The sequence below is a fragment of the Fusarium odoratissimum genome, assembly GCF_000260195.1.
Source record: "Fusarium odoratissimum NRRL 54006 unplaced genomic scaffold supercont1.62, whole genome shotgun sequence".
NCBI lineage: Eukaryota > Fungi > Ascomycota > Sordariomycetes > Hypocreales > Nectriaceae > Fusarium > Fusarium odoratissimum.
This window is the reverse complement of record NW_022158739.1, coordinates 33577-57480: the sequence shown is the minus strand read 5'-3', so window position 1 is coordinate 57480 and position 23904 is coordinate 33577. Positions and strand designations below refer to the sequence as shown.

Below are 23904 nucleotides of genomic sequence, written 5' to 3'. Positions count from 1 at the left end.
AGATCCATCTTGCATTAATCCAAACATGTCAGAATCATATGACTTGGTCGTCATTGGCTCTGGTGAGTTCCAGCTCCCCTCGCAATGCAGAATTCACACCAACTGAAGCTACCACAGGCTGGTTCGGCCTCGGCGCCTCCAAAGCCTACATCGAGACGCACCCTGATGAGAAGGTCGCGATTCTTGAAGCAAATGACTCCGTTGGAGGAACATGGTCGGCCAACAGACTGTACCCAGGTCTCAAGTCCAACAACATGATTGGAACCTACGAGTTTCCTGACTTCCCCATGAGCAAAGACATTTACGGCGTTGAGGAGAACGATCACATTCCTGGCAAGACTCTGCACAAGTATCTCACTGATTATGCCCGGAAGCATGGCGTACTTGAGAGAACCCAATTCAACAGCACAGTTAGTCAAGTAGAGCAGACCAGCGAGGATGGCTGGAAGCTTACTGTGGCAAGCCCTCAGGGTGAGCGTCAAATCGGAGCGAAAAGAATAGTTGTCGCCACTGGTCTCACCTCTACCCCCAACATGCCTTACTTTGAAGGCAGCGAAAGCTTTGGCAAACCTCTGCTCCATGCCAAGGAATTTTGCTCCCGAGCGGATGAGGTCAAGGGCGTTAAAAATGCCATTGTGGTCGGTGGTGCCAAATCTGCCTATGATGTTGCATACGCTATGGTTGATGCTGGAGCTCAGGTTGACTTGATCGTCAAGCCAGAGACGAACGGCCCTGTGTGGATTGCGCCTCGCTGGGTGACGCCCATGAAAGCCCGTATCGATAAGACCTTGACTGTTCGCTTCATGACATGGTTTGCTCCCTGCCCTTGGGGCCACGAGGATGGCTTCGGTGCGATCCGGCGCTTTCTTCATGGTACGGCGTTTGGACGCATGATTGTGCGTGCATTTTGGAGATCAATGGGCAACGACGTTTTGAACCAGATCAATTATGATAACCACCCAGAGACCAAGAAACTAAAGCCGTGGTATGACGTTTTCTGGATTGGCAGTGGTCTCAGTATTCTTAACTTCAACAAGGATTTCTTTGACTTGGTCCGTGATGGAAGGATTCGCGTCCACATCGACAACGTCAAGCGTCTTGAGCCCGGCCAAGTTCTTCTAGAGTCCGGAAAGAGGCTCAAGGCAGATAGCATGATCTGCTCTACAGGATGGAAGAAGGAGTCGCTCGTCAAGTTCTCCAACATCGGCGAGCATGCCTTTAGCCTACCATATGGCCCGAAGGAACAAGCCCAGCTTAACACCGAGTTCGATGCGCGCGTTAAGAAGCAGTTCCCTCAGCTCAAGCAGCAGCCCAAGCTTCGCTCCCCTCCTCGCCCAAACGCTGAGCCTCTGCGGAACTACCGCTTTATAGTCCCTCCTGCTTTTCTTGGTAAACGCAACATTGCCTTTGCTGGTATGATCTCCTCTGTTACAACGGCGGTCTGTGCTTCGATGCAGGGAGTGTGGATCTCTGCCTATTTTGACAACAAGTTGGTTCGAGAAAGTCAGTCTCAGGAGGATATTACAAACGAAGTCATGATGCACACGCAGTGGGGTAAATGGCGCTACCCTGCTGGCTATGGAGCGAGCCTGCCTGACTTCGTGTTTGAAGGCGTTCCTTATGTTGATATGCTGCTCAAAGACCTTGGCATCAAGAATCGTCGCAAACCGTCCTTTTACGCTGAGCTGACGTCCCCGTACACCCCTCAAGATTACAATGGTGTCGTGGACGAGTACAAGGAGCGTACAAAAGCCACATAATTCTATGAAGACATCATTTGTTGGTTATTTGTCTACTATTTGGTTGAGGAAGACACTATTCTCAATTATATTATTCATCGGTTAGGCTAGTTAATGAGCCATCTGTGTTCCGTGATTATGATACTGAAGACCAAGAAGGGTAGTCTACCTATCGTTCACTCAGTTTCGTTTAGTCCCAAAAGGCGGTCTACGTAGGAGATGCACGTGAAGTCTCGCCAAGAGATGTTCACTGATGGTGTAGTTTAGTGATTCTTTCTCGGAAACGGCAGCCTTTTACTTCATTCATCGATCAGAAAGGCAGATCAAGATGTCACAGTGTACTCCGCTCTAGGGATTCAGATCAAATGATGTATTTCCCTCCAATTTAAACCATGAGGTCAGCAAGGAATACACGAAGGGGGTTATTCTATCAGTAGACTACAGGTGAAATCCGCATCAGCCTTCACTAGATGCTGATGCGAGCACCAGATGGCTAAGATCTCTGGACGTCTGACAAGAATTAGTCTATTGCAATGTTATAGTATCCGTGAATAAGCGCCAGCAGTAGGAACGGAAAAGACTTCGGTTCCAGGCTTCGGAAGCAAACCGTAGTGCTAATTCGGGTCGGTGGGGTTAACGGCTCAAAGCCATTGCAACCCCGACCGGAAGATGTCCTCCAGATACGTTCTCCAGGGCTATCTATTCACCTTACCTGTTGGGGTAATAGATACCGACTAGACATCAAAACACCAAGTTCCATTATATACAACTGTCAGCTGTAGTTCATACCGCATGCAAGCGCCAGCTGTAGTTAACCTCCACTCGTCGTCATCTTACTTCTTACACTACATCTTTCTCTTGCTCCATCTGACCATGGCACGCCTGTATGTACGACTTTGTCTACCGTAGACATCATTAGCCGGGCCTGCCTTGAATCAGCCCTGGCACTTTTTCTACTGTGGCTAACTGATTATGTTACAGAACAACCTACTCTGCGTCTTTTGCCTTCTTTGAAGCCCTCTACGAGGTAAGAGCTATGTTGGCACTGTTCCAAATCTTCCAAGGAGCGAGCAATGGACTGACTGGTTGCTATCACCTGTAGGCTGGTGTTCGCTATGTCTTTGCCAACCTCGGATCAGACCATCCCGCCATCATGGAGGCGCTTGCAAAGGCGAGAGAGCTAGACGACGTCAAGTTCCCCACGGTCATTACATGTCCCCATGAGGTATGTCTTGCGATTCCTGCCCCGGGACTTGAATGCCTCTTCAATGCGTCGTCGGGGAAACAAATTCGTTCTAACCCGTAGATGCTAGTTCGTGGCTATGTCAATGGCTGATGGATTCGCCCGTATCACCGGCACGCCCCAATGTGTGCTCGTACATGTCGACGTTGGCACCCAGATGCTAGGATGTGCCATGCATAACGCCTCCTGTTCTCGTACTCCTGTCTTCGTCTTTGCCGGACTCTCCCCATTCACCCTCGAGGGTGAGATGAGGGGTTCGCGTACTGAGCATATTCACTGGCTACAGGATGCACACGACCAGAGAGCAATTGTCGCTCAATATTGTCGCTATGCTGGCGAGTTCAAGACAGGCAAGAACATCAAGCAGCTGACCAGCCGGGCTCTCCAGTTTGCCACAAGTGACGTTCCAGGCCCGGTCTACATGGTCGGCGCGCGCGAAGTCATGGAAGAAGACATCCCTGCCTACTCTCTGAAGCAGGAGGAATGGCAGCCTGTCCTGCCTGCCGCTCTTCCGCAGCCAGAACTGGAGATCATCATCAAGACCTTGGCTGAGGCAGAGTCGCCATTGATTCTGGTCGGGTACTCTGGTCGTAATACTTCCACAGTACCAGAGCTTGTAACGCTCGTTGAAAGCATTCCCGGAGTTCGAGTTCTCGATGCCATGGGCAGTTCACTGTCCTTCCCCTTTGGCCACCGCGCATCGGTGGGTGTCCGCATTGGAGGGCATCCGGCTATTGAGAAGGCCGACGTTATCCTAATTCTCGACTGCGACGTGACTTGGATCCCGACCAAGTGCAAGCCGCGAGAGGATGCCAAAATCCTCCATATTGACCTGGATCCGCTAAAGTCCAATATGCCCCTGTATTACATTCCTGCTACTAGACGTTATCGTGCTGACGTTGGTGTTGCCCTCAAGCAACTCAATGAATACGTGCGCACGACTGATAAGTACTCCAAATTGACCAGCCAGGAGCCATACATTTCGCGCTGGAACAAGTTAGCTGATGAGCACAAAGAACTCCTCGAACAGGCCGCACAGGCCGCTGCTCGCCCTGAAGACACCACTTCATCTCCAAGCACGTCGTATCTATGCGCACAGCTTCGGCGACATTGCCCCAAGGATACCATCTGGTGTCACGAGACTATCACTAATGCGCCTTTCATCCATGAGCAGCTGCAGGTCGATGAGCCTGGCCATATCCTCGGGAATGGTGGAGGTGGTCTCGGCTGGTCTGGCGGTGCCAGTTTAGGCGTCAAACTGGCATCCGACTATCTAGCTGGAGGAGAGGGCAAAGCCAACTTTGTCACTCAGATTGTGGGTGACGGCACATATTTGTTTGGTGTTCCAGGCACGGTATATTGGGTGGCCAGTAGATATAATATTGCCACTCTTACAATTGTCTTGAGCAATAAAGGTAAGCACAAAATGCCCGAGCAGAATACGACTAGAATATTCTCTAACAACGAGGTCGTTATAGGATGGAACGCTCCTCGCGTCTCGATGGAGCTTGTCCACCCGACAGGTTACGGATCCAGGATTAACAATAAGGACCTGAACATCTCATTCGATCCAACGCCTGACTTTTCGGGCATTGCGAAAGCGGCATCTGGCAACAAGGCGTGGGCTGCCGTGATTGGCTCCGTAGATGATTTAGATAGACTGTTGCCCGAGGCTGTACAGCAGGTCAAGAGCGGTATTTCTGCTATTTTAGAGGTTCGCCTCAAAGGATCGTGGGACAAGCCATAGACGGTAGCATTCATTGAATGTATGCTCAACTAAATAAAGGCTTATTTTTTCTCAATGCTCAAGCCCTGCACGGCTGTGATGATCTTTATGCTAAGAGATATAAGTTTTAAAACTTCAATGTTAGCCTGAACCTCATCAGAACGTTTTCTAACCAGTATCGATGTCTGTATCTCGGTATCACGGTCCATTCGGTTACGTTGTGCCTGCCCTACTAGTCCCACGTGGTAGACAGCTAACCTTGGGAAACACAGCCGTCACACTTTGCCCGTAGCATGCGCCAGGAGCCCGAACCAAATCCATTTCCCTCAACCACGACATCCAGAGATGGCTCCCCGATAGTCCAGCGACCATCCGGCCTGATAGCAGACAAGACCGCTGAGATAGGAAGACATCTCTCGCCGGCTAAATTCCGAACTCTGTGCCGCTGTCAAGATGTCCGGGGTAGCCTACGCTAACGCATGCCGTCCGTCCGTCCTTGATTCCGATACGCTAACGTAGGATCCGGCCGACCTCCACCAGGTATCGGAGCTGCGCCGCCCATGTTTAGCAATAACCCGTGAATAATCACATGTGAGCATGACCTTTATGGCCGTTTATACGGGTATACGTCTACGGCGTATGACAGTTCTCCACTTCATATTATCTGAGCGAATTTGCCATCGAAGCGAATGAAACTGACGTTGATCTTGACAAGTGCTTGAGCAGAGCCATTTTTACCTGTCATTCACATATCATGAATCGCTTCATTTCCTCAGGGCGCATGATGCGCAGAGCCAGGTCCCCCTTGTCGCGAAAGTTCTCCACCAGCAAGACCATTCCTCTCATCATCAACGGCAAGGATATCGTAACAGACAAGACCTTCCAAACCATAAGCCCGCTCAACAACGAAGTAGTCTGGAACTGTTCTGCCGTTTCGCAAAACCACATCGATGAAGCCGTATCTACTGCAAACGCGGCGTTTCCTGCCTGGTCCAAGACCAAGCCCTCTCACCGACGCGATATCTTCCTGTCAGCTGCTAACATCATGGAGAACCGGAGAGAGGAGCTCCTCCACTATCTACACCAGGAGATGGGAGCAGGCGTTGATTTCCAAAATTTCATTCTTGGCCTCGCCATTGAGGGCTTGAAGGATACTGCTGGGAGAATTGCTGGTGCCGTTACTGGTAGTGTTCCAGAGTCCATTCATGAAGGGATGCGTGCCATGATCCTCAAGAGGCCCTATGGTGTAAACCTTGGTATTGCGCCATGGTAAGCACACACCTCGCCTATGTTCTGGCATAGGAATTGCGACTAAACTGACTCTCTTGCAGGAACGCACCATTTCACCTTGGTCTACGCTCCATCACGTTCCCCCTAGCCACTGGCAACACAGCCATCCTCAAGGGAGCAGAACTGACTCCAGCCTGCTACTGGGCCATCGCTGATGTGTTGCGTGAGGCGGGTCTCCCAGATGGCTGCCTTAACCTTGTGTTCCACCGGGCGCAGGAAGCTCCTGGCGTGATTGAGAGCCTTGTCAGTCATCCAGACATGAAGAAAATCAACTTTACTGGGAGTAGCGGCGTTGGTGCTATTATTTCATCCATTGCTGGAAAACACTTGAAGCCAGTGGTCATGGAGCTCGGGGGCAAGGCTAGCTCTATTGTATTCAAGGATGCAGATCTAGCCCAGGCTGCTGAAAACTGTGCAAGAGGTGCTTTTTTTAACGTGGGTTTAGGTCTTTGATCTCTTCCATATCTCGCCAGGTTGCTGACCCTCACTCAAGGCTGGCCAGATTTGCATGGCTACCGAGCGCATCTTGGTGCACTCCTCCATCGCCACTGAGTTCCAAAACGTCTTAGCCAAAACAGTCAACGCAATGTTTGGATCTCAGGAGGACACTCCGGTTCTCATCACGTCTGCCGCCGCCAAAAAGAACCGGGCTCTTGTCGAGGATGCCATCTCTAAGGGTGCGAAACCTCTAGATATGTTCACAACAGAGCTAGATGCCAACACTGTCAATACCAAGATGCGCCCCGTTGTGCTTACCAGTATGTCAACATCGATGGACCTATATCGCCAAGAGTCATTTGGACCCAGCGTATCGTGGTTCGCTTTTGACACAGAGGAGGAGGCTATCAAGCTAGCTAATGATACTGACTATGGCCTTTCAGCATCGATCTATACTGAAAACCTGGGGACTGCTTTCCGTGTCGCCGAGCAGCTAGACTCGGGCGCAGTGCATATCAATTCTATGACAGTGCATGATGAGTTCGCCCTGCCTCATGGAGGTGTTAAGAAGAGTGGGTTTGGTCGTTTTAATGGGTATCAAGGGTTGGATGAGTTTATGTACTGTAAGACGATAACTTGGATGGAGTAGGAGAGTTAGGGGAGTGTAGCATGTTCGCTACAGATCTTGATCTCTATTGCTGCCAAGTCCCCAAATTGCCTGTCTTAGGCTGTGATGGTCTGAAAGAAGGTTAGCAGGCAATGATAGCTGTGACGACTAGTTAATTGCAATGAAGGAAGCCTGAGTTTTCCAGACGTCTTCAGTTGGCCGAAATGAAATAGCTGAAAGGAAATTAATTTATCTGGTAGCTTGCTTTAGATGCGGGGAAACCATGCTAAGATAAGCATGGTCTGGTTGATTCGGACTATAGATTTCCCGACAACCGCTATCTGTGCTATTGTTAACATTATTTCACATTGACTTACCCTATGGCTTCTCTAGCGCCTGAAGTTTTCGTAAACACTATTATAATATATTATCTCTACAAAAACGTGTCTATCTGACTAACTAGCTGACCTACACAGACTTTGGCCTTGTTAATAGATACTGGATACCGGACACCATGAACATGCTGAGGTCATCTGATGAGTAAATATATTTCTCACGAGAAGCTTTAGAGCACAATTCGTGAACACTAGTTCGTGAACCCCGTATCCGGACAATTATGATATTCTTTACATAAATATAAGACACTATAAGAGTAACAAATAGCCAAATCTCTGCTTTACCATCAACACGGTTAGAAGGTTATCCTACCTCGCTTTTCCTGCGTCCTACGTCTTCCGCCCCTAATGGAAATCCTCTTGCCTCGCCTAGCTCGCGTAAAACCAAGCGAGTTCCGGAACAGGGCAGCCTTAGCTTCCTCAGTGCCCCACTAGTTTCCGACATCGTTCCGGTACTTGGCCCTTGAGATTGGTGATATTGTGGATCTTTCTTTCCGTAGCTTGAAACTGGACCCGTCTGTTCTCGGCCTCGTGATTCTAAATCTCTTTAATCTGCAAGAGCAAACAATGCATAGATATGAGCGGCATTGGCAGATAACCCTTCAAGTTGTTACCCCTAAGTTAGAATTTAACTAGCAGAAGAAATAAAAGATCATATATGTTCTAATTGAATTGGTGAATTATACTGAGTAATATTTATCCAAAAGGGCCCGCGAGTTAGCTCTCCTGGCAAGTCACAAAATCAGGTGCAGTACAAAGGCATGTCTTTTGACTCGTTACGGCTCGGCTATTCTCGTTTCCCTGAACTCTGTTTATCTTTAGGGGGTAACATCCAGTCGATTAAGTCAACCATTGGTTTCTGATTAGTTATCTGAGCCGCGCAGCGTGGGATGCCTTATCTTCACCCCTTGTTCTCCCCCAGCCAGCTAAGGTCACTAGGTTCAAGGACCACTTTTTCCCCGCGTTTTGGCGTTTTATTGTAGAGTACGGGTTTCCTTGTTATCAGGTGTTAGTGTTCGAGTCCTGGATCTACCGTTGTTGCCGCTGGACTTTGCCAGTTGAACCAATGGCAATACAACATCATAGGTAGCGGGGTAAGATTCGAGACCCTGGTGAGATGTACTCCGTGTGAAGTTTCGTATCTAGGGGTTTACAAGCTGCAGCCAGACTCACCCTTGTATAAAGACCACTTGCAGTGCAATTGCCTTGCTTGCGCCACTGTTTGCCGTGTTAAACTTTTAGCAGACTTCGTGCTTCAATTCCCTTCCTCCGATACATCATCTTGCTTTGTCTCGTTTACCACCATCTAATCTTTTCTGTGGCCTGCTGCTCGCCACCTTTGCTGTCAAACCACCATGAGTCAAAACCAGTCAGCCAAGCGGTTAGCAGCTTCAAAAGGTGAAAGAGAAAGCACTGGCAAGAAGCGAGTGCGATATGCCACACGAGCTTGCGACGCATGCCGCAAACGCAAGGGCCGATGCAGCGGAAGATATCCCTGCGAACACTGCGTCGGCCGCAATCAGCAGTGCGTGTATACCCTGCCAACCAACGATTGGCGCGATGCGAATCCAGCTCAGCTGCAGGATGACCAGATGAGGCGGCAGCTTGAGCCGCATCTTTCTCAAGAACAGCAACTCTACAACGATACGTAAGAGACACCTGTGAAATTTAAAGATTTGGTCTTTGTTTTACTGAAGCTTATAGCAGAATTCAGACGGCATCGCTAGGAAGTCTTCTAGTAAACCTCCAGCAACAAGTTGAATCTCTGGCAGCACAAGTGAGGCAAAACAACACCGAGAAAAACATCCCTTCTCAGTCTCTTTACACGGCATCGAGCCAGACGCTGGTAGATCCGGATCTTCAAATGTCTCAGTCTTTAATAACACCCTCTGTTGTCGGGGCCAAGGACGCTCGCCCGCACAGTAAGTTCTACGGGCCAACAAGCCCGGATTATAGCTTCAATCTCGCCCAGAGCAAGTTATTGAACCATGCCACTTCCAAGGCGGATAAGCCACTTCCTGTCAGCATCGAAGAAAACCAATCTGATGACGAAGATGTGGAAATTGATCAATTTGGGAACCTTAACCGACCTACTCAGCTGCAAATATCGTCATTGCCGCGGCAGCAGAGATTACTTCTCTTTAGAAACATCCTCAGCTCCCGGGAGGTCAACTCTCTCCTTATTGTTTTTCAAGAGACGATATGCGAGTACCATCCCATCGTCGATGCCCCGTCGCTTGTCAAAACGGTCGAATACTGGTATTCAAAACAGACTCTCCCGAATAACTGCACTCTATCGGCCGTGGACGAAGAGGATCTCATCGTCGCCAATCTTGCCATTGCCGTGGCTCTTTGTGTAGAGTCCACGCTGCCTGGCTCCGAGTCATTGCGAGCTGCTGAGACTCTCTACCTGAGTTGCAGGGAACTGATCAATGCCAAGGTTGTCTCACCAAGGCCGACCATCAAGCATATCGTGATCGTCCTTCTAGTAGGACTTCTTCACTACTATAAGAATATGCCCCGGTATGCCTGGCGCATGTGTGGACTTGCTGGCCGGACCTTTATGGAGTCTGGCTTGCACAACACCGACGTGTTACGCCATGTTGTGAAAACGGAGACTGATCTTGAAGAACATGCTGTCATAGTCAGCACAATTCAGGTTCTCGACCGGCAATGGAGCGCATCTACAGGATTGCCGACAAACTTCAGTAACTGGGAATTTGACATTGAGTTGCGACAAAGGGTAAATGAGCATTCCTCTTGAATATCTAGACTAACTAACCAATGTGGCCTGTAGCTCAAAACCCCGTACCTCATGGCCATGACAGCCTTCACTGCCATCAGCGACAAATTCAGCGAGCCCATAATACGAGGCGCCAAGGGAACCTGCTGTGAAGACAATGATGACTTTGAATTTATGAACTTTCAAATCGAGCAATGGCGAAAGAAGTCGGTGGGGAAGTTTGACTTTGGACCACTACAGAATATGGAACATGCGAATGCGTCGCTTCCTCCAGCTTGGGCCATACTTCTACATCTCCGTGCCCACGCCGTTCGCGGAATCCTCCTTCGACCATTTTTCTTCCCAAACGTGCCAAGTGCCGTCAGCCAGCGTAGTATTGAGCCTGGAATAGAGTTGGTGAACTGCATCGTTGACACATTGACGCGGCTTAACCGGTACACTGATGTCTATCAGAAACAACACCCGCCGTTTCAGCATATACTAGCTGCTGGCTGTGCATTATTGTTCCTCATGCTGGCATATGTTCAGGGAAATCGTGACAGCGTAAACGATGCTCTACCTAGCGACTTCTTCGACCAGGCAAAGAGGAACTTTGAGAACGCGTACTTACTGTCAAGTACATACAGCAAGTCCTCGCGAGCTGCGAGGAGGTTGCAAAGACGTCTCGTTGGCATGAGGGATTTACTGGTGCAAATGGGTATTGTACGTCCTGATGAGTATCCCACGAAAGAAGGTCAGAATCAGCAGTGCACAGGCACGGGCATGACAGCTCAGAACATGCAGCAAAATGGGAATGCATCGGTGAACGTCTCCGCATCACAAGAGACTCAGTCAATGAGGGTTCCGAGGGCAACTGAGGAGCTGCTCGACTCAGCATTCTTGGATTTGGAGAACGAGTTGCCATTTGCTATTAATTCGCCAGCTTCCTCTGACTCGATGCCCTGGTTCGAACCTGGTCAGTTACCAACCTCATCCATGGACAAATGGCCTACTCTTAGTCCCGGTTCACTTCTATGGCAGTCTTGAGAAAGTGTATTATGAACGGAATTAGGCATGAGATAATTTAATAGCCTGTGCTGATCTTACTACTGACTTGTTCTGCTTGAATCCGTCCCATCTCTCAAATCCATCCGTGTGAATTCCCATCAAGTCCAACATGCGGCCCACGCTCTGGTTAACTACATCCTCCAGACTGTCAGGGTTGGTGTAGAACGCAGGAACAGGCGGAAATATGATAGCCCCAGCTCGCCGTAGGAATAGCATGTTGTCCAAGTGTACATCACTCAACGGGGTCTCTCGCACGGCCATGAGTAACCGCCTGTTCTCCTTCAAGGTCACATCTGCCGCCCGCGAGATCAGGTCGTCACAGTAGCCGCTTCTGACAGCTGCTAATGTTTTCATACTGCAGGGTACAATGACCATGCCGTCGTGCTGGAATGAGCCTGATGCGATGGGGGCTGAAACGTCTCTTGCAGTGTAATTCGCATATGCTAGCGAGCGAATCTGTTCTTCAGTCATTGTCGTCTCGTACTTGAGAGTCGCTAGCGCCCATTTACTAATGACAACGTGCGTCTCTATGCCAAGTTCACGTAGAAGTCTCAGCAAAACGATGGCGTATGGTGCTCCTGTGGCCCCGGTGATCCCTACAACAATGCGGCGAGGGCGAGATGGCATTTGGTGAATAGAGGACGAGGCAAAAGTTGGTGATGGGTTCAAATGTTTGCTTGGAACAGTGAAACAGCGTCCGGATGTATGCTTTGGGGGAGGGAAAAGAGGGTTCTGGCGTTGTTGAAATTGTAGCCCACGAGCAGACAATAGCTTTGAAGGCGAATGAATGCGTTGGAGCTGAGTAGGCTTCCTCATAGTCAGATCAGAATTGGATTGATACTAGGAGCAGAGACGGTTACTCCAAAGGGTAGTGTCATAAAGTTAACATGTTTCAGAGACAGCCAGGAGTTGTTGACAAGTATGTATGGCATGACAATCGAGAAACTGTACTAAAGGCGTCTTGATTCCGCACACTTTCGCCCCACGCGGCAACTCAAAGGTATCTTGGACTGAAGAGGGCCGATATTCGGTGAAGACCCCATGGAGTTATCCTGATGTATTGGATCGGCCGCTGGTGTTCTCAATTCCAGTAACACTGGCTCGCTAGCGTTTGTGCCTCTTCGGAGGATTCCGCAGTGCCCCGAACTCGTTCCTAAATTAGCGTCCGGCTAGACTTCAGTGCTAAACAGCTGCTGTAACTGGACGACTTAGGGCGGTTACTGGAGATGATGGGCAGTATTATTCACACGAATATTAATGTTGCCAATTGAAGTGTGACTGGAAGCGGCTGGCAGTCAGTCTTCGGAGCAATTGAGTATCCCAACACCAAGCCGTCCTTTTGAGCGCAATGATTCAAGCACCGAGTAAGCTGCACCTACTATTCCCAAGAGGCCTAACCAGCAATCTTATGAAGCGTGGAGGTGTCTCTGGCGCCTTGCCACGGGGCAGAAAATACAGCACCTCTCAAACTGCCGATGGGCCGGACCCCCAAGAGGCGCAACTCGACTACCGCAAATTTCTAGACATGCTACGCCATGACAACGATTTAGTCGAAATCAACACCGGGGTCGATCCTCACTTGGAACTCGGCGCAATTATCCGGCGTGTGAGCGAAGTCAACGACAAAGCCCCCCTCTTCAATAACATAAAGGGTGCGCGTGACGGTCTATGGCGCGTCGCCGGAAACGCAGCTAGTCTTCGACCGAACGAGAAGGACAGATACGGTCGAATAGCCAGGAGTCTTGGCTTGGAGCCTACTGCGAGTTGGAAGGAGATATGCCACAGATGGCAATCCGGCAAGAGGGCCAAAGCCTTGCCACCCAATGTGCTCCCAACAGGCCCATGCAAGGACAACAAGATTATCGGAAGCAGGGTTGATCTCACTACACTTCCAGTGCCATTTCTTCACACCGGCGATGGAGGCAAGTACATCCAGACGTACGGTGTGCATGTCCTCCAGATGCCCGATGGCTCTTGGACGAACTGGTCTATCTTCCGCGGCATGGTCTATGACAAGAATCGTATAGTCTGTCTTGTCGGTGGTGGCCAGCACAATTCCATGATACGTGATGCGTGGTTGGCTGCGGGCAAAAAGGAAGTCCCCTGGGCTTTGGCCTTTGGTGTTCCACCAGCTGCATCCTTGGCAGCTGCCATGCCAGTACCAGAGGGCGTCTCTGAAGCTGAATATGTTGGTGCATTAGTCGGCAAGCCGCTTGATCTTGTCAAATGCGAGCTCAACAATCTCCTTGTACCTGCCAACTCGGAGATCGTTTTCGAGGGTACCCTTTCACTGACTGATAAGGCTTATGAGGGCCCCTTTGAGGATTATCTCGGGGTGATATTTGAGGGTGATCAAAGTATGCAGCCTCTGTTTACAGTTGACGCCATCACATATCGCAACGATGCCATCATGCCTGTGTCTGTGCCGGGCCGTATCACAGATGAATCGGTGAGACCCCTGCCCCTCAGCCGATATTCTAGATAATCATACTTACGTGTGACAACTACAGCACACAACAGCAGCACTTGCATCTGCCGAGCTTCTCGAGCTGTTACAGCGCGAAGGACTTCCGATCAAAGAAGCCAACTGTCCCCTCGAGACATATGCCACATGGTGTGTGCTGCAAGTTGACACAGAGAAACTGGGAGACATGAAGACTAGTTCGGCCGAGTTATGTAGGAGAATAGGTGACCTTGCCTTCAAGGACAAGAGCTGTATGCTTGTCAACCGTATCATCTTGATTGGCGACGACATCGATGTTTTCAACTGGAATGATGTCATGTGGGCTCTAGTCACTCGATGCCGCCCTGGCAAGGACGAGACCCTATTCGAGGAGGTTAGAGGTCATCCAATTACGCCGTACATGTCTCACGGGCCACACGGCAATCCAACTCAGGGCGGTAAGGTCGTTTCAGACTGTTTGATGCCGATTGAGTATCAGGGAAAGAAGAATTTCAGGGAATGCAGTTTCAATAAGTCGTACCCGGATGACATAAAGAACAAGGTTCAGGCAGGATGGAAGGATATGGGATTCACTGTGCTGTCATAAGGCAAGGGTCTAGATACGGTAGTTTGGAAACGTGCAGATGTATTTGCATTCTTGGTGCTGCGATCAGATAATAGCTTATGTGGCAGAGATCATGAGATTACTTGCAAGATCTGCTCCAAATTAATTATGACTGCAGGGAAACCACGAAATCTGTATCACTGCGGGCTGAGTATAGTTGTCGAAACATTCGTAGTTCGCTGATAGTGATGCGCAATGGTAAATGAAGGCACGCAGTACAGAACTGGTGTATCACATGGTGCCTGCATCTAAGTTGCGCGCATAACAATGTTGTGATTAACGCTGGAGGGTGCATGCCTGGTTTAGATACATAGGATGCTGTCGCATTGTTGCGCTTAGGAACTCACAATGATATCCAAAATACGTAGTCAAGTAGGTCCAGGCTGGTCCAGCTTCTGAAATATGCAGAAAGTCAAGAAAGATCACACCTTTATTGCAACAGGCTATACTAAATCACCCCCCTACAGTCTTGACTTATTTTGTAACTTTTTAATCTTCTCCGACGTCTTGACAAAGGCCTTGTAGGTAGGGAACAGTTCCTTGGGGTCGTATTTCTCACGAATACGAAGGAACTTGGCCAAGGCAGTATCGCTCATAACCTTGGACTATAAGAAGAAGAAAACAACACGTCAGTACATGATCGGACTGGGGGTATTGGTACTGCTCACATTGGCATCTTCACAGTTGATATCTATGTCGGTGATGTACTGGCCCACAGCAACAGGGAAAGCCTGTCTGTAATAGTCACGCATGGGCTGCATGATGCTGGGCTCTAGCTTGGGGTCGGTCCAGCCAGTGAGTGTTGAGATGTACAGATCTTGAGGCAGACTCAAACAGGCGTCATCCTCATCCGGTTTGATGTCGCAGTGGCAGATGAAGACAGAAGAGACGCGGGTCGGCAGCTTTAGCATGGCAGGTCGGATGCCTTCAAGGAGCTAGGTTTGGACAAGGATGGTTAGTGTTCTGCACTGTCTTTAGTTTTGGAGATATACTTACTCGAGCGAGAGGGACATCTGGATCGTTCATAATGCTGTTGATAGACCACCGCTCTTGGCCAGCGTTACCTAGGAAAGTACGCTTGCGGGCAAAGACCTCCTCAAATGTTCGAACCTGGACAGGTTTTGACTCGATGAGAAAGTCAGCAACTTCAGGTGTAATCCTATCATATGCGCTGAGCAGAGTGCGGGCTTCTCTTTGCGTATCGGTATAGCAAAGGTTGTTCAGAGTAAGAACAAGTGTCGCGTTGGGAGGAACATTATCTGTGGTGTAGGCCGGATCGTACTTCTCACGGTAGTCGATGGTCAAGTTCAGATCAGTACCATACTTGGGAGTATCTCGGCCACGCTCAATAGCCCAACTCATTAGGGCCATGTAGTTCCCATCGTTGATCACGAACTTGAGAGTCTTCTCCCACATGGTAGATCTCTCAATTGTGCGACCCCAGAAGCGTGTGACTACAGCGAAGAAGCCCATGCCACTACCACGAGCTGCCCAGAAGAGATCCTGGTTCTCGGTACGGCTAGCGATGAGAGTGCGGCCATCAGGAACAACCATCTCAATCTTGGTGATCCACGTCTGGTTCGTCGCGCCCCAGCCTCGAACAAACCAGCCTTGGCCACCAGCTAGCATGAAGCCTGCCGATCCAACAGTGGGAGCATGGCCATGAGGGAAGAAACGGTTGACTTCCTTCAGCTTTGCAGCCAGTTCCTCGACACGAGAGGAGGGACCGAAACAGATCTCCTTTGTGATAGGGTCATAATCGATGCGGCGGTTCAGGTTGACCGCATCGATGAGGATGCCACCGTGGAAAAGGGCAGGAAAATGGAAGATGTGACCAGAAGATCGAACACCAACAGGTACACCAAGCTCAGTTGCGCGTGCGAGCGCCCTGGCTACTTCAGCAGGTGTTTCGGGAATGTGAATCTCAGCAGGAAAGCGCTCAATCTTGTGGGCAGTGGGATTCATTCGTCGGCATTTCTCATAATCTGGGTCCCCTTGAACCAGGACCTTCTTGGAGTACTTGGGTGTAGTGGTATAGTAGCGATCGTCTGACATGGTGTTGGATTTGTGTGATGCTAAGATTGACTGAATTGTGACTGAGGCAAGGACTATAATGCTGCAGAGGGGTATGTGACATTCGAGTCAGCGACAGCAACATTTGTATTCAACTGTCTCGACTACTTGCCCACGTTTTGCTCCGTAAACCGTAAAATGCAAACCCCGCGTGATCTCATCCCCTTCATGGGTTACAGAATATTCCACTTCGGAAGCTCAGTTGGGGTTTTCGTGGCCAGTTAGAAGCCATCGGAACATTCCTAAAGCAAGTCCCCCCTACACCACATGGACGAAGTCCGCTAGTATTCATCGACGAATTCTGAATCAGAGGAATAACTGTGGATGATAGGTTATCCGTATTGGACAGGGGTAGGCTATACATTGCAACAGTTATCTAGCACTACGGACTGAGCATCCGAACCTCTGGCTACGGGGTTGCACGGCAAAAGAGCCGAGCCCCAAGGGAAGTAGACCATCCAAAATCACCCAGTCTGGTATGGCGGAGGTAGATTTGGGCGAGCCAATGGAATAATCGCTATTACGTACAAACTATATTCTGTGATTTCGCACACTCACTGTCAATTCATTCATCGTGGTCAACCATTAGGAAAGCCGAAGCCTCCTCTGAGACACCAATCCGACAAGTACCAGACGCGATCCAAAGCCAACACATCTCTCATGGCTAGAAAAGTGAGCGTGGGGGAAATACGCCAACATGGGATTCAAGAGGATGTATGGATTGTTGTCAATGGCGAGGTATTCGATATGACCCAGTTTGCGCCTGAACATCCTGGTGGGGAAGAGAGTAAGCCTACTGCGCAAGCTCTTTGTCGCAACAAGCAATAATCATTGAATCACTAACTTTCTGAACTCAACAGTCATCTATCAGTATGCTGGCCAAGATGCCTCCAAGTCGTACAATGAGATACACTCCCCGTCCTTGATCAAGAATTCTTTACCTACAAGCTGCCACATAGGCATGTTGGACACGACGACAATCGATGCCGCATGGAAAGGCCAGGAGAAGGATGCAAATTCCAATCTTGACGCTACTATTGATATCGTATCCGAATCCAACTCCAAGCCCGATCTGAGTGAAATCATCAACCTGAACGACTTCGAGCGAGTAGCGGAAAGGTTCCTCGCCACTAAGCCTTGGGCAGTCATTCACACTGGCTCCAATGACAACATTACACGCGATGCGAATAATACGTTTCTCAATCGAATCTGGCTCCGACCAGAGATAATGAGGAAAGTTGGACAGATAAATACTCGTCAGAGATTATTCGGATGTGACCTTTCAATTCCCATCTACATCTCGCCCACAGGAGGGTCAAAACTTGGCGGCGCCGAAGGCGAGATTACACTGGCGCGTGCTGCAGCAAGAACTGGCATTGTCCAGTGCTTCGCTACCCCGTCGTCTTATCCTCATCTGGAGATCTTGGAAGCTACGGAGAGACAAGCTTTCTTCCAGCTGTATGTCAACAAAGACCGATCAAAGTCCGAGGCCGCCATTCGGGACGCTATTGCTACCGGTAAGATCAAGGCTCTCTTTGTAACAGTGGATGTTCCGGTTATATCGAAACGGGAAGAGGATGAGCGAGCCTCGTCAAGTTCGAGGTCTGGACAGATGAGAGACAAGAAAGGGGCAGGGTTTGCGCGACTTGCTTCGTCTTTCATTGACCCAAACGTTTGTTGGGACGACATCAAGTGGCTACGTAGCATTCTTGGCGACATACCAATCGTCGTCAAAGGTATACAGAGAGCATCTGATGCACAAATGGCCCTAGCTGTAGGCTGCGACGGCATAGTCATCAGTAATCATGGTGGGCGGGCCGCCGATGGTGCAGCTCCTGCTATTCTAACGCTCTTGGAAGTGGACAGGATCTGTCCAGAAGTGTTTAAAGGTATGAAAGTCCTCATTGATGGAGGATTTAGACGGGGATCCGACGTTGTCAAAGCTATTTGTCTTGGCGCTTCAGCAGTCGGCTTTGGCCGCCCGTTTTTGTATTCTCTTGGCTATGGCCAAGAAGGAGTTGAGCATGCAGTCAACAGTATGTTCCCCCACTCTGACACATTTGACTAACAAGGCTCACTCGTGTTGCAGTTATCAAGGATGAGATAGAGACCGCTATGAGGCTTTGTGGAATAACAGACTTGATGCGGGACGCTCACCCTGGTTATGTGAACACAAGGGACCTGGATCATCTAGTCCCCGGGCCAAATGACGATCTTCCAAGCAGACGTCTTCTACCAGAGAGCAGATTGTAGTCAGTTGCTAGACTGGGGTTAGATAGCACAACAAGTCCTCAGTATCTCGCCTATGGTGTTCTCGAAATCCTGGCCAATGTGGCGCCGCTCAACCGAGCCTGATGTCACCCATAAGTCTACAGGCTCGGGCAGGCGCAGATCGCGGACTAAGGGTTCTGCTTACCAGAGCAGAGTCCGTCAACTAGGTCCTAAGGTCAAGCCGGAAATGCGGGGTGCTCGCGGAGATGCGGGATGGTCCTGGTCCTTGGTGTACGCCACATAATTGACTGAGTCTGATTGCACTCCCTCCCCACGCTAGATCAGTGAAGCTTGATGCGCGTGTCACTGGACAACAATGGCTTCGGCTTCATGGGCGCGATATACAAAGTACGGTGCTTGCGAAGTGAAACCAATGGGTTGCTTTTCTTTATTCGGAACATGCTCACGGAGACGCGTTCCGCCTGCACTACGTCTTTGGTCACCAGATTGACTGGTTGCTGCGCTAGCTCATCTCCTTGACGCTATCCTCTCCAAATGATATGATATGCCTGGTGAGGGGAAGTCTTCCGCTGAGCTTACGAATCTGGTCCCCTGCAACATCTCACTATTCAGAGACAGCATGTTTGATATAAGAAACACATACTAGGCATAATATGCACTCTCCCGTTTGTTCTTGAGATAATCAAGCCTTCCTCTTTGCACCGTTAAATGACAGATTAATATCTTTCACCCACTGCTATTTCCAGAGATGGAATCCAAGACAAAAGACTCGGGAGCATCGGAGAAGATGGACCTCCCTTTGGAAAGATCTCACTCCATGGCGGACGCTGAACGGGTTGCTACCAAGAACACTGATGCGGTCGAGCTCGCCAACCTCGGCTATAAGGACGAACTCCAACGACGATTCTCGCTGCCGTCTCTTCTTGGTCTCTGTCTTTGCTTGATGGGTACATGGGAGGCCTGCTCGGCCTCCATCGCCGCGGCTTTGACGAGCGGCGGCCCGCCGTGCCTTTGGTATAACTTGTAAGATCAAATGTTAGGCAGCACTTACTTTCAGTTTATTCATGACCTTGGCAGTATCCTCTCCTTCTTGTTTACCCTCGCGATTGGAGCCTCTCTTGCGGAAATCGCCTCAATCTATCCGACATCTGGGGGTAAGTACTCCAACAGAGCCAGCAGCGCAACCCGTTCACGCCTTGGAACCGAGAAGACTGAAGATATATTTAGGCCAGTATCATTGGGTCACAGAATTATCCCCCGACCGTGGTAGAAAGACTGCTTCGTGGCTCACAGGGTGGATATCTATTGGTGGCCAGGTCGTTTTACTAGCGTCGGCTGGTTTTTATTCAAGCTTCATGGTCCAAGGTCTCATCTCCCTCAGCAATCCATCCTATCACCCAGAGCGATGGCACGCCACTCTCATCTACATTGGCATTTTGATCTATTGCGCGATGTTGAACATTATCGGCGAGAAGGTGCTCCCGACGGCGAACTTTATCTCCGGTATGCTCACCACGCCTCCCGCCCTTTCTTCCCTTGGCTAGACAGGTTCTAACAACACTAGGAGCTCTCCATATCTTTGGATTCCTTGCAGTCCTAATCGTACTCGGTGTCACGTCCAAGAAAAACACTTCTGAATACGTCTTCGCTACGACCTTCAATGATACAAATTGGAACGATGGCGTTGCTTGGATTGTCGGCATGATCAGCTCTATATATCCATTCTTAGGCTATGATGGTGCTTGTCATCTGGCTGAAGAACTACCGCATCCTCGCCGCAATGTACCACTTGCGATGATTGGAAGCATCGCCATTAACGGTGCTATGGGCGTTGGCTATGTCACAATGTTGCTTTTCTCGGAAGGATCGCTTGAGCGCATCCTGGCTACACCCTACAGGCTTCCCTTTATCCAGATATACTACGATGCGACTCATTCAGTCGTCGGCACTACATTCATGGTCCTGGTATCGGCTTTGACAGCAATTGCTGCTTCTGCTGCAGGCATGACTTCTGCTTCTCGAACTTTGTGGTCCTTTGCGCGCGATGACGCTACTCCCTTCCACTCATGGATCGGGCATATCCAAACTAAGCTCAAGATTCCAGTCAATGCAGTTCTTGTGGTTTTTGTGCTCGATTTGCTGCTTGGTTTGCTGTACTTGGTCAACCCCACAGCGTCCAACGCCATCCTGTCCATGTCCGCTACGGGAATGTACCTTTCCTACTTAATGCCTGTTGTATGCATGCTGATTTGGGGCCGAAGCAAGCTGCAACCATCAGATTATGGCCCTTTCAAGTTGGGAAAGGTTCTAGGAATTTTCTTGAACTTGGCTGCCATTATTTGGATGGTGTTTTCTATCATCTTCAGTCTATTCCCGGGTTCTTTGCCTGTAACGTCCGAGAATATGAACTACTCAGTGGCTGTTATGTCTGGTTGGATTATACTTGGAGCTGTCCACTTTGCCTTTGTTGGTAGGAAGAAGTTCAAGATGCCAGTTGTAGCAGCCACCGTCGTGGAAGGAATGGAAGTGAAGTGACAGAATTGGAAGACATGGTTGGTTCGGGATCAGGAGGGGAGACTTCATAGCTTCGCTTTATTTCGCGTGGTTGCCTTCTGGGTCATACGAAGTTCTGCAGCAGGTTTTGACTGCTTGGAGCCATGTCTTTGTTGTAGCTATTAATTTACGTTTCCATTATGACCTGAAATCCGCTTCTCGTCTTCTGCTCTTTTGCCTTTTAGTAAATATTTACATCCCATCGAGACGGTACTGGGGAAACTCCCCCAATAATGAGTTCTTGGATGTAAGGAGAATTCCCCCAGACCACCACCCCTTCACAAATCTAGCTGCGACTCTGTGTGATAAATCGTGGCAAACGGAGTGACTCACCCTAGCGTAATGGCGATTCTCTAATTGGTTGCCCCGTATTCTATTTCAGCCCATGGGCCTTTCCGAGCTAACCAGGGTAGGAATGGCCTTTCAACGGAACGGCAGCGGAAGGGTGCGGCTAGTCACTGACCGTTCCGAATCACGGAGGATCCAGGCACTGCATTTCCTATGTCTGGGACAGATTACTACTGTCAAAGGTAATGGCCTCCGAGGGTTGTATCCAGGAGCTAGCCTGTCAGTGCGAGTGCATGCCGAAATGTGCAAGATGCGGCCGCAGTGTAACGTCAGACGACCATTTGTACATCGGCGGCGTTCGAGAACACTGGTGGCAGGAGATGACACCTGTTTTGGATGCAGAAAGTACCCATGACTACATAGGGTATCATGAGAGTCTTTAGATTCCGCCGGGGAATGATCGGGAAGTTACCCAATGTTGATTTAATGGGCACGGCCGATGGTCGCTGCTTATCATGTAGGTAACATTAGATAAGGTTCTGCGTGAGGATTTCCTGAATTCTCCGACCACCTACATTAAGAGTATTTGAGTAATGGCGAGTACACGGGATTTGATCGGAAGGAAGCCGGTATGCTGGGGATTCAGAGCCCTTGGTTTCAGCGATCGGGGCATAATCGGGAACATACTGCATGGCAGTAGTCGAAAGCCAAAGCCCCTGAGAGTTATTTGAAGCTTCGAGAGTATGACTACACAAACTCTTTTCTCGTAGAAACTGCAGAAAGACCTAGTTATCTGTATCTTCGTCCTGTTCCACCGTTTGAACTGTGAATATCCCAGACTTGAGCCACCAAATATACCGAAACAGCGATGTCCACTCAAAGCGGTTGGCGCGCACTTGACGTGGCTGTTATTGGAGGGGGCATCGGAGGTCAAGCAGTTGCTACCTCTCTTCGTCGCCAAGGCCACAAGGTCACCATTTACGAACGCGCTGATTTTGCCGGCGAGGTTGGAGCCTCCATCTCATGTGCTGCTAATGGTACTCGCTGGCTGGAGGAATGGAAAGTCAATATTGAGATTGGTGATCCAGTTATTCTCAGAAAGTTAATCAGTCGTGACTGGAAGACTGGTGAGCCCATTAGCGTCTATGATCTCAAGGACTACAAAGAACGATGGGGCTATGTAAGTGATACCCCGACTTTGAACCTCGATCCTAAATAGAAATGCTGATAACGATATCCAGGTCTACTACATGTTCCATCGCCAGTATATGCATCGCATGTTGATGGATAGTGCCCTTGGTGAAGGCGAAGGCCCCCCTGCCCAGCTCATTGTGAACCACCAGGTGAGTTATCAGGTACAGTATTGTTAGATGTTACAGCCACGTCACTAATCACCGGCAATTATTCTAGGCTACTAATGTAGATGTGGAGAGTGGAGAAGTCACCTTTGCAAATGGCAAAAAGGTAAAGCACGATGTAGTTATTGGAGCCGATGGCATTGGATCCACCCTTCGAAGTGTTTTTGGCATCAAGCCCGATCGCAAACCGGCGACTTGCACCTGTCTGCATACCAATGTTGATACTGCAAAGGCTGTAGAGCTCGGCTTAGTTGACTACTCCCAGAACAGCGCTCTGGAGTATTGGGGAGGTTACAACACTCATTTCAAGATCGTTCTGTCTCCTTGCAATGGAGGCAAGCTCCTGTCTTACTATTGCTTCTTCCCACGCGAAGCTGGCGACCTCAAGGCACAGACCTGGGATCAAGAGGCAACCCTAGACGAGCTTCTCGACCCATACCCCGATTTGGACCGGTCGGTCTTCAAGCACCTTGAGATTGGGTACGAGATCCGCCCCTGGCGACTGTGGCTCCATGAGCCTTACGGTCACTGGACGGAGGGGGTTGCCTGCATTATGGGAGATGCTGCTCATCCGGCAAGTTGTGATGCAATTGTGTCTCTACGTCTCATGCACTAACATAAATAAAAGATGATGCCGGATCAAAGTCAGGGTGCTTGCCAGGCCATCGAAGATGCTGCCGCTATTGGTCTTGTTTTCAGCAAGAAGCACTTTAACGGCGATATTCGCGAGTCTCTCAAAGTCTTTGAGGAAGTTCGCAAGCCAAGGGCTACCAAGGTTCAGGCTGCATCGGCAAGGGCCCGGGAGAACATCAACGAGCGGATTGGTGAGAGATCTAGAGCTGATAATGTATGCGGATGCTGACAATTGCGGACAGGCTTTTCTAGCAACACAAACACCAAGGTGTACAATGTTGCAACTGAAGATGGTAAATTGACAATTGATGAGATGAACATGTAAGTTGCATTTGTAATCGGAAGTGGACTGCTTTTTCCTGACTCTCTGAAGGTATAATATGCACAACCATGTTGCAAATGTATTTAATGAGCGACGGCTTAAGGAAAAGATTAAGCCTGAAGAGCCAAAGGAGGAAGTCCATGAGTTCA

At 49.5% G+C, this 23904-nt stretch overlaps 10 protein-coding genes across 10 annotated transcripts; 8 read left to right on the top strand and 2 right to left on the bottom strand.

The window, feature by feature from the left end:
• Nucleotides 1–25: 25 nt before the first annotated feature.
• On the top strand, nt 26–1760 carry FOIG_15946 (uncharacterized protein; the record flags this gene model as incomplete). Its single annotated transcript, XM_031217357.1, has 2 exons — nt 26–62; nt 118–1760. 2 exons carry the CDS (start codon nt 26–28, stop codon nt 1758–1760), a joined length of 1680 nt encoding a protein of 559 aa, XP_031052933.1.
• An 852-nt stretch (nt 1761–2612) lies between these two features.
• Nucleotides 2613–4784, top strand: FOIG_15945 (uncharacterized protein; the record flags this gene model as incomplete). Its single annotated transcript, XM_031217356.1, has 5 exons — nt 2613–2623; nt 2721–2766; nt 2842–2964; nt 3053–4397; nt 4461–4784. 5 exons carry the CDS (start codon nt 2613–2615, stop codon nt 4727–4729), a joined length of 1794 nt encoding a protein of 597 aa, XP_031052932.1. The 3' UTR covers nt 4730–4784.
• A 551-nt stretch (nt 4785–5335) lies between these two features.
• FOIG_15944 (NAD-dependent aldehyde dehydrogenase) lies at nt 5336–7281 on the top strand. The gene is made up of 3 exons (XM_031217355.1): nt 5336–5977; nt 6040–6433; nt 6492–7281. Exons 1-3 carry the CDS (start codon nt 5463–5465, stop codon nt 7083–7085), a joined length of 1503 nt encoding a protein of 500 aa, XP_031052931.1. The 5' UTR covers nt 5336–5462; the 3' UTR covers nt 7086–7281.
• Nucleotides 7282–8662: 1381 nt separating this feature from the next.
• FOIG_15943 (uncharacterized protein) lies at nt 8663–11324 on the top strand. Its single transcript, XM_031217354.1, has 3 exons — nt 8663–9086; nt 9146–10181; nt 10236–11324. The coding sequence occupies exons 1-3, from the start codon at nt 8794–8796 to the stop codon at nt 11205–11207; spliced, it is 2301 nt and encodes a 766-aa protein (XP_031052930.1). The 5' UTR covers nt 8663–8793; the 3' UTR covers nt 11208–11324.
• On the bottom strand, nt 11229–12044 carry FOIG_15942 (3-octaprenyl-4-hydroxybenzoate carboxy-lyase UbiX; the record flags this gene model as incomplete). Its single annotated transcript, XM_031217353.1, has 1 exon — nt 11229–12044. One exon carries the CDS (start codon nt 12042–12044, stop codon nt 11229–11231), a length of 816 nt encoding a protein of 271 aa, XP_031052929.1.
• Nucleotides 12045–12451: 407 nt separating this feature from the next.
• FOIG_15941 (uncharacterized protein) lies at nt 12452–14278 on the top strand (the record flags this gene model as incomplete). Its single annotated transcript, XM_031217352.1, has 2 exons — nt 12452–13677; nt 13739–14278. Exons 1-2 carry the CDS (start codon nt 12577–12579, stop codon nt 14276–14278), a joined length of 1641 nt encoding a protein of 546 aa, XP_031052928.1. The 5' UTR covers nt 12452–12576.
• Nucleotides 14279–14560: 282 nt separating this feature from the next.
• Nucleotides 14561–16474, bottom strand: FOIG_15940 (uncharacterized protein). Its single transcript, XM_031217351.1, has 3 exons — nt 15293–16474; nt 14965–15231; nt 14561–14901 (listed from the first exon to the last, which is right to left on the bottom strand). The coding sequence occupies exons 1-3, from the start codon at nt 16349–16351 to the stop codon at nt 14758–14760; spliced, it is 1470 nt and encodes a 489-aa protein (XP_031052927.1). The 5' UTR covers nt 16352–16474; the 3' UTR covers nt 14561–14757.
• Nucleotides 16475–17029: 555 nt separating this feature from the next.
• Nucleotides 17030–18622, top strand: FOIG_15939 (uncharacterized protein; the record flags this gene model as incomplete). The annotated part of the gene is made up of 3 exons (XM_031217350.1): nt 17030–17156; nt 17230–18405; nt 18459–18622. The coding sequence occupies 3 exons, from the start codon at nt 17030–17032 to the stop codon at nt 18620–18622; spliced, it is 1467 nt and encodes a 488-aa protein (XP_031052926.1).
• Nucleotides 18623–19349: 727 nt separating this feature from the next.
• On the top strand, nt 19350–21136 carry FOIG_15938 (uncharacterized protein; the record flags this gene model as incomplete). Its single annotated transcript, XM_031217349.1, has 4 exons — nt 19350–19624; nt 19679–19755; nt 19829–20104; nt 20166–21136. The coding sequence occupies 4 exons, from the start codon at nt 19350–19352 to the stop codon at nt 21134–21136; spliced, it is 1599 nt and encodes a 532-aa protein (XP_031052925.1).
• Nucleotides 21137–22310: 1174 nt separating this feature from the next.
• FOIG_15937 (salicylate hydroxylase) lies at nt 22311–23758 on the top strand (the record flags this gene model as incomplete). The annotated part of the gene is made up of 5 exons (XM_031217348.1): nt 22311–22622; nt 22684–22785; nt 22853–23392; nt 23429–23624; nt 23676–23758. 5 exons carry the CDS (start codon nt 22311–22313, stop codon nt 23756–23758), a joined length of 1233 nt encoding a protein of 410 aa, XP_031052924.1.
• Nucleotides 23759–23904: the final 146 nt, after the last annotated feature.